Below are 9324 nucleotides of genomic sequence, written 5' to 3' on the forward strand. Positions count from 1 at the left end.
AAGCAGGTACACACTCTTCATAATGTGTAGAGTTGGATGTAGACATGGGAGATACAGTACAGTATGTATTGTTATGATCAGAACGTTTCCTGCATTAGTTACACTACTGTGACCTTCACTATAAGGTCTTACAGTCTATTCCTCTACATCTATATGGTTTTTCAATGATAAGGACCCTAATGGTTTTAAAGACATTTCTGTAACAGAGTTGGAAATTCAACACAGAACCTCTGCGGAGAACCTCTGTAAACGTCTTTATCTAGCTGAGCTGAGTGTCCTGCTGGCAGGCAGATAGGCAGGCAGACAGTGGCGTTTCCCTCCCTCCTGCTCTTTGCTACTCATCCAGGCAGAAAAGCAATCAAAGCATTGCAATTACTCATGTTCCAGGATCAATTCAATGACATAGCAACTACCAAGTAACACTTGGGTGGACCAGGATGTGCAAGCTATGCTCAGGTGTTCATTTATTGATGATCTGAGATGATCTTTTTTTCAGCGTGTATGATTTGATTTGATTTGACTTTAATTTAGGAGAAATAATAAACATATCGAAGATGCATCTAATCACCAGAGGGGAAAAATAATTCACCCACCTCAAAACCTACCTGTTCTCCCATGCTTACAGCCTCCCCATACCCCTAGCCATCTCCCCCAACCCTGCCAATCCCCCCCTGGACACGCATACAACCTCCCCTACCCCTACCCATCTCCCCCAACCCTGCCACCCCCCCTGACATGCATTTCAAAAAGTGAACATCACACAAGGGTTAAAGAGATGGTTCAGCCTATTTTCATGTTTTGGGGAAATATCATCTTACCCTGTGTTGTCCTCATAGGCCTGTAATTTTGCCATTTAGCAGACGCTTTTATCCAAAGCGACTTACAATTATGAATTACAGGGACATTCCCCCTGGAGTAACTGAGGGCTAAGTGCCTTACTCAAGGGCACACTAGTAGTGGTGTGGTTTCAGGCGGGATTTGAACTCACAACCTTCCGATCACAAGTCCAACTCACTATCCACTAGACCACCACTACCCCAGTTAGTAGTGTAGTCTGTTGTCCTCATAGGCCTGTGTTGTCCTCATAGGCCTGTGTTGTCCTCATAGGCCTGTGTTGAAAGCTTCTTGGGTTCTCTGTTCTCCACTTTACTAGGTTCCATCTCACAAAACATAACGGAATGTAAAAACTTTGACGCTCAATATCTCTGAACGACCCTAAACGGAGATAGAACCTTATAATTCTAAACTCACGAGATGCAAGGCAGGCAATCACACCGAATAAAGAAGAAGAGCACAATTACTATTGGTTATGTGGTAGAAAACATCCCGTCTCTGCTCGATTTCTGTGCAAATCAGCTAAATGCATGATTGATTTAACAAAGCAATCACGGTTTCCACATTCACTGGTGCACCGTAAACCAGTCAATTGCCCATTTGTGGAACTCGCTCAAAGAATGGCTAAACCATGCTGATGCTAGGTAAGTGTGTGTGTGTGTGTGGGTGGCTGGGTGTGTGTGTGTGTGTGTGTGTGTGTGTGTGTGTGTCGTCTTTCATAGTCTTATTGTTCCTTGCCTGCTTGGACGTTAAGCAGTGAGAGACTGTTGCAAAGATCATTGCCTTGCCTTGTGCTGTTGACAGAGTTTTGGGAGATTAAGCCTTCTCCTATTTTGTTTTGTTGTTTATTGATTGCTACTTATTTAAGGAGTTATTGGAGACTAAGCTTTCTCCTGTTTTGTTTGATCGTGTATTGTGCGGTTAGTTATTTCCGCTTACTTACTCAGATAAAGAGTACCTTTATTTTGAATTCTACACCTACATCCCGTCTCCTATGTTCAGCACTGCATCTGGGTCCAGTGAGTAAAGAAACATGTTATATCTTTGCACTCGATCACATTTCAGTACCCTCCTTTCATTACTTTTCCTAGATATGTGCGTTCTACCACCCAGTATCCTTACATTTTCAAAATCACATCAGGATAAGCTAATATGAAGCTATTTTACAGTTTTTCTGTGTAGGAAGCAAAACCAATTTACAAGCGGCCAACTAGTGGTCGTTGTGTGTAAATAGCAGCTTGAGCATTGTAAAGAGGGGGTCATTTTTAGTAGGTAAAAAAGGCACGGCTGTTCTAGTGTTAACAGAGCAGCGAGGGTAGTCTTGAAATTCAGCCTCCTCAATTCCCATTCAGCCTGCAGTTCCCATGTTCAACCATCGGGGGCCACTGTTGACACTACTGACACATCTATCTGAGCTCATTCATTTGGTTTTGAGTTCATACAAATTCAAGGGAGAACCATCCTACTACTTTGTCAATGGACCAACCTCCACATGTGGTGTGTGTGTGTGTGTGTGTGTGTGTGTGTGTGGCCACACTGTGTGATCTAATGGGCTCCTTGCTGTGTAAGTGGCTGTCATCATCAGATCACTCAGCGTTCGTCAGCGTCAGAGGACATGAAAGACCACGGAGCAAAGTCACAATAATACAGTCCTGCTGGGTCTCACAGGTAGGCCCTGAGCCCCCCTCCCCCCCCCCCCTCCCCAGCACACTTCCAACTATGGGGAAGCCTTTTTTTCTTTTTTCGTAGACTGAAGACCCATCTCTTCAGGTTACACCTTAACTGCTCCTCCTGAGACATCTTCTGCCCCTCAGCACTGCGTCTCCTAAGACACCCGCTTTCCCCTCTACTGTGTCCCTAAAAACTTCTATTGCCCCCCTTGTACTGTTTCTCTGTTTCTCCAGTGTAAAAAATAATAATAATATATATATTGGTTTAGAAGAAGGTGATAGAGGAAGGTTTTTCCTTCTATCAATGGCCCCGGGCCTGAGCTGGATTACTCTTCCTGCTACGACTGGTGGATTGATGACCCACTTGCTTAGTATTCAAATGTATTGATTGTAAGTCGCTTTGGAATAAGGCGTCTGCTAAATGCCAAAAATGTAAAAATGTCAGGGTTTTTGTACAGAGATCAACAAGGACAACCCTGTATACTTCCGGTACGACCATGTTTCTGAGTGTACATACGTGCTGTCTTTCACGGTTTGGCACTAATTAATTGTTTGAGTCTGTGTGCGACCGTCTGTCTTCCACCCCTGTGCTCGCATCTCTTAGCAGCTTCGTCTGAGATGCTGAGCAATGTCTTTTGGTGTCAGTCAGTCAGCCAAGCAAGCAGCTATGCATTTACATTTACATTTACATTTGGTATTCAGCAGACGTCTTTATCCAAAGCGACTTACAACATGCCCCGAGACGATGATCTCTTTCCCTGCTTCCTCTGAATACCCCCCACTCAATGCACCCCAACTGGGGTCAGAGACTTAAGATTAGATTAGATTTATTGTCCCCGGGGGGAAATTCATTTTCACACCACTGTACAATATATATATATATATATATATATATACATACAACACTGTATAATACATACAAACAACACAGTACTACACATGACAGATACATAAGTACACTTAATAGACGCAACGGTCTATTATTTAATGCAACAATGGCTGCGGGGATCAGGCTTTTTGCCCTTTTGCACCTTAGTGTTCTGTACCTAGACCCGGATGGCAGTGGGGCGAGGTATAGATTGAGTGGGTGGGTTGGGTGATGTCCTGTTCTATTGTGGTTGTGGCGATGCGTGAGATGGGCCCTGTTGTTTAGTGCTGTGAGGTTGGGTGTGGGGAGTCCAATTATCCCTGCAGCAGTGTTGGTGATGCGTGTGAGTTTGGCCCCGGTTGATGACTGTGAGCATGTTGAAGAAGCAGGAGGAACAGGACATGAGGAAGGGCTGGATGATGCTCTGGTACAGTAGTAGGAGAAGAGGGGGGGGGGGGGGGGGGACATACAGTCCTTTAAGTTTGCGGATGACGGATAATCTTTGTTGGCTCCTTTTGTCTCTCATCTGGGGAGGGTGTGAGAATGTTGGCAACATGTCCAAGGCTGTCCTCCTCCTTTCCATGGCCTCCTCTCCCTCTCTTTGTCCTCTATCCCACCAGAAATAAAACGGTTTTGATAGCAGGGAGAAAGTGCACAGGAACATACCCACAGGGTATGGTCCATTTAGGAAGAGGAGGATGGTTCTCTTCTCCTTGAATTATTATATATAGTTTTGAATATTTTATTATTATTATTTTTTACAGCATTTCTGCTTTACTGGGATAGAGAGAGTAGAGATTGACAGGAAGGATAGGTGAGAGAGAGGAGGGATGACATGCAGGATTATGTTGATGACCAGAATCAAACCAGGGACCTTGCGATGATATGGCATCAACAGGATACAGATTAAAGTGAGTCTGCCAGTTTGAACAGGTGGGTTTTGAGTTGACCTGTTTTGAATGAGTTCATAGAGTCTGACTAGTGGGTGTGGAGTGGCAGGGAGTTCCAGAGCTTGGGAGCTCAGCAGCTGACTATTACTCTAGAGATGGTGGATTAGTGCTCAATACAAGACGTAGGTAGTGAAAATCTTCTACAAATAGAACGGAAAATACGTAGTAGTTTGGCCTTCCTCTCAGGCTTTCCTCGATGAACTCCACAGATCGACTCCTTACACCGTTACACCGTCAAGATAGAAATGCAAATTCAGTAATTGCTGATGACTAGCAGGGTTGCTGCAGAGGGTCTGAAACCGTGCTAGTCATCAGCAATTATCTTGATTATCTTGAGCATTTCCTATCTTGATGGTGTAAGAGCCACCTAATGATCTATCGCTCTATCTCGATGGTGTAAGACCCCACCTAATGATCAGTTAATGACTAGACTGGTTTCACCACTTCAATTCCAAATGCATTTAGTCCTGGCCCAAGGTGAGTCCTAGATATGTGCGTTCTACCAACCAGTATCTTTACATTTTCTAAATCACATCAGGATAAGCTAATATAAAGCTATTTTGCCTTTTTTCTGTGTAGGACGCAGGCTAATTTACAAGCGGCCCAACTAGTGGTCGCTGTGTGTAAATAGCAGCCTAGCATTGTAAAGAGGCGGCTCTATTAGTAGGTAAATAAGGCACGGCTGTTCTGGTGTTTAAATCCCAGTCCTGGCTATACTGATCGGACCAGTGCTACTGTATCAGTCGAACAGTACCTATCTTCATCCGATTTGAGTGAATATGATGTATTTTTAGATACTAAATATATATTTCCATATTCCTTATACCTACTCACTGTACTGAATTAACTGAATTGGCATGTGATCATAGTCCACTTGAATGCTCCTATACAGCCGGACAGGGTCCATCGCAGGGTTGCTGTCTTCCAGGAGTTACAGCAGCGTTCTCAAGGCAAGCAGAATGATTAACAGACAATACACCTCTATGAGTGACAGAGTCGACTGATTGGAGGGGTGGGGAGGCTTATTCAGACTGTGTTGATTACGCACTGTAAAATAATCGGGGAAAATAATGAATATGCCATATGAGAGAGGGAGATAGTCAAAGTAGTAGCGTCTTGATTGTCTACTTATATACTCCCATTCAAACCTGTTTGAACCATGCTTATACAGTTTTTGCCGAAGTTGTCAGTGATTCTGACTCACACATGCTCTCTCTCTCTCTCTCTCTCTCTCTCTCTCTCTCTCTCTCTCTCTCAAACACGCACATACACACACAAACACACACACACATGCACACGCACACACACGCACGCACGCACGCACGCACGCACGCACGCACGCACGCACGCACACACACACACACACACACACACACACACACACACACACACACACACACACACACACACACACACACACACACACACACACAGACAATGTAAGATAAATGTCCTCTCTATCTAAACACCAGTGTGGGAAGACGTTTTAAAACCTGACAAAGTTGCCTTTTAAAGAGCTTGATAATCACACAGCCTATAGGCTTAGAGTAGTAGGCCAATGTGTCTAAATATTTGCCTTGTGTTTCAGAAGCATAATTAAATAGCAATTAACAAGTTGACTAAATGTATTTTCCACATTGTGTGGCAGGAGGGAAAACATGCTAAGGGTGTTTTCTGTTTTCACAGCCAATAAGGCTGTAATGAAAAATGCATCAAACGGCTCATTAGTTTCTGCCTGGGAGCCGCTTAATCAACTCTGGCCTGTGTGCGTGCCCGTGCGCGTGCACGAGAGACGCATCTTTATCCGAATACTCGCGGTGAACCGGTGCCATCTCTTAATTCTTGTGTGTGTGTGTGTGTGTGTGTGTGTGTGTGTGTGTGTGTGTTTGAACCGGTGCCATCTCTTAATTCTGTGGCTTTCTCCATTAGGACGGAGAACAGATTGTTTTTTCCTCTCTCCGGTGTCACTCTTAATCGCGTCATTACGCAAGTGTCTCCTCGGGTATTAAACAGGACGGAAGTATCCCTTTGTGGCCGCTAATTAGCTATAATCATGGTAATGTGGCCCAGGCATCTCATTTTACCCCAAATACTCCACCACAGTAGTCAACGAGAGCAGTGTGTGTGTGTGTGTGTGTGTGTGTGTGTGTGTGTGTGTGTGTCAGCTATCCTGGTGACATTATTCAATTCCACACACAGATGTTAAATAAATATATACATATGTCACTCAGAGGCTTATGTCAGTCGTAAAGTTGAGTGTGACCAAAAATATTTGTCAATGTGGTGTCGTTTTGTCATACTCAGAGTCAGAAGTAATCTATGAACGAATCGCATGTCAACCAACAGTCATTCACTCCCAAAATAGTACAGTAAAACAAATTAAATGATTTTCGCTTTATTTCATAAATTAGACAGATACATTATTTCTCTTTGATTTCCATGAATTTGTCAGACACAGCTACTGTTGATTGTATGCATTAGTCAGGTGCAAGTCAACAAGGGAATGTAGGGGTACATAGGAGTGATTGGCAGCATGATGTCATAAAGGTGGGCGGAGCCTCAGCAGGAGGTGAAGCCCTTCCAGTAGAAGTTCTTGCAGCCGGCTTTGCGCTCGCGTGGGGGCAGGTTGTTGGGGCTGTCCACGGAGCGCTCTAGCGCCACACGGAGGTCGTCTTTGGCCCCTGCGGTGGACACCTCGCTCTCCTGGGCCTCCACCTCGGGCAGGGCCAGCTGGGATAGCATGTCCTCCACCGCTCGCTTACTCCATTCCTGCAGCACCACAGACAGACAGACAGACAGACAGACAGACACACACACACACACACACACACACAGATACAGACAGACACACACACACACACACACACACACACACACACATACAGACAGACAGACACACACAGATACAGACAGACACACACACAGACAGACACAGACACACAGATACAGACAGACACACACACACAGATACAGACACACAGACAGACAGACAGACAGACACACAGACAGACACAGATATAGACAGACAGACACACACACACACACACACACACACACACACACACAGATACAGACAGACAGACACACAGACACACACACACACACACACACACACACACACACACACACACAGATACAGACAGACACACACACACAGATACAGACACACAGACAGACAGACATACACACAGACAGACACAGATACAGACAGACAGACACACAGACAGACAGACACACACAAATGTAATCATTGCTCATTTTCATTTCAATTATGTGCAGAGAATGAAAGTCTAGCAGCAGCACACTCAGAGAGACAGACTGATGGAGAAGTGGATGGGTAGACAGAGATATGAGGAGAGTTTGGTTTTCCATCAACAGATAACAGAGAGGTATACAAAAAACATTTGGTAGAAAATATTTTGTTGTAAAAACAGAAAACGTTCAAAATGTTTTTTTGTTGTTGGCACAAATCAAAATGAACTGTCAATGACTTCAACCGTCAGCAAAGTGAGTGAATCATTACAGCCGGTGTCAGAAAGTGGCACTCAGACTGTTGGTCTCCTGTCTGTGTATAAATGAGAAATGTATCAGCCTCTATTTGAGTCCAGTCTCCTATTAACATTTCACAACAGACCCTTCGGTGTCATCTCTAGTCACCTGGCGCTGTGATAGACAGACGTGGATGAGACTGAACACATGATGGGACACACACACGCTCACGCTGGAGAGTGACAGCCCCATTGTCAATCGAACTGTGACCTGACCAAGTCCGAATTACTTCAGAAAATGACTTACTTCATCACTCCAGTTATTGCACCTCTAGCTGCTGACAAGAGAGCCCTCTCTGTCTACATAAATATGTTGTTTCTGATGAGGCACACCCGACCATAGACAAAGAGCTGTCAAATCTGGCGGATTTGTATGTCGTGGTATACTAGCCATTGTGTTACAGTACCGTAACTGTGTTTTAGGAAACTTACCGCTATGGTACATACCGCGATTGGTCATTGTTGTTGAAAGTGTTTTCCGAATTGCTGTGTGAGCTGACTACACTGAGTAATGTGCATTGTACAATTATTGCATTCTAGCACTGTGTACAATGCATGTACTAGTCATGTACTCTACAGTTCAATGCATTGGAGACTGAAGACCTCCATCTCTTCAGGTTACACCTTAACTGCTCCTCCTGAGACATTACCACCACCCCCCCCAGCACTGTGTCTCCTGAGGCACCTGCTTCCCCCTCTACTGTGTCTCCTAAGACTCTACTGCCCCCCCCCCCTTGTACTGTCTCTTCAGTGTCCCCCTTGTACTGTCTCTTCAGTGTCCCCCCTGTACTGTCTCTCCTCTTCAGCTTTTTCACGACGACTGCCAGTGGCCCCAGCTGGCCCTGAGCTAGACCACTCTTCCTGCTAGAAACCGGTGAACTGACGATTCACTTCCTTAGATAAATGAATCGATTGTATATGTAAGTCGCTTTGGAATAAAGCGTCTTTGGCTAAATGCCCCAACAATGTAAATGTAAATGTAAATGCATGCTGTTGTTGTTTCCCTAGCAGTGTAATAAGCTATGTGACGGTGATGACGACGATGATGATGATGATGATGATGATGATGATGGCGGCTGCTCACCTGTGTGGCCAGGCCGGCGGCGCGGGCTCTCTGTAGGAGTCTGCGGCTGCGGAGGTCCAGGTCGGGCTGCGAGGCGGCGCCCTGGCTGCAGAGGGCCAGAGCCAAGCCCAGGAGGGCCAAGGCACAGTGGAGCTGGCAGAATTTCATCACGACAGAGAGGTTGGGAGAGAGAGCTGAGCTGGAGTTGAGGGATGACTGAGGGGCTGCTGGGCTGGAACAGAGTAACAGATGAGGTGATGATGCTGGTGGTTCTGGTGATCTGGGTTCGGTGGGACTCTTTTTAAAGCCCCTCTCGGGCAGCGTCACTCGGCCCTCGGGTGAGTGACAGGTCACCTGTCAGAGGCGTGTCGGTGTCCCACCCCCCCCCTGT

General features: G+C 45.4%; 1 protein-coding gene across 1 annotated transcript; it reads right to left on the reverse strand.

Moving 5' to 3' along the window:
• Positions 1-6847: 6847 nt before the first annotated feature.
• Positions 6848-9101, reverse strand: sst1.2 (somatostatin 1, tandem duplicate 2; the record flags this gene model as incomplete). Its single annotated transcript, XM_080548835.1, has 2 exons — positions 6848-7091; positions 8955-9101. 2 exons carry the CDS (start codon positions 9099-9101, stop codon positions 6882-6884), a joined length of 357 nt encoding a protein of 118 aa, XP_080404961.1. The 3' UTR covers positions 6848-6881.
• Positions 9102-9324: the final 223 nt, after the last annotated feature.

This window comes from Nansenia antarctica (genome assembly GCF_963989245.1).
Source record: "Nansenia antarctica genome assembly, chromosome: 19".
Lineage (NCBI taxonomy): Eukaryota > Metazoa > Chordata > Actinopteri > Argentiniformes > Microstomatidae > Nansenia > Nansenia antarctica.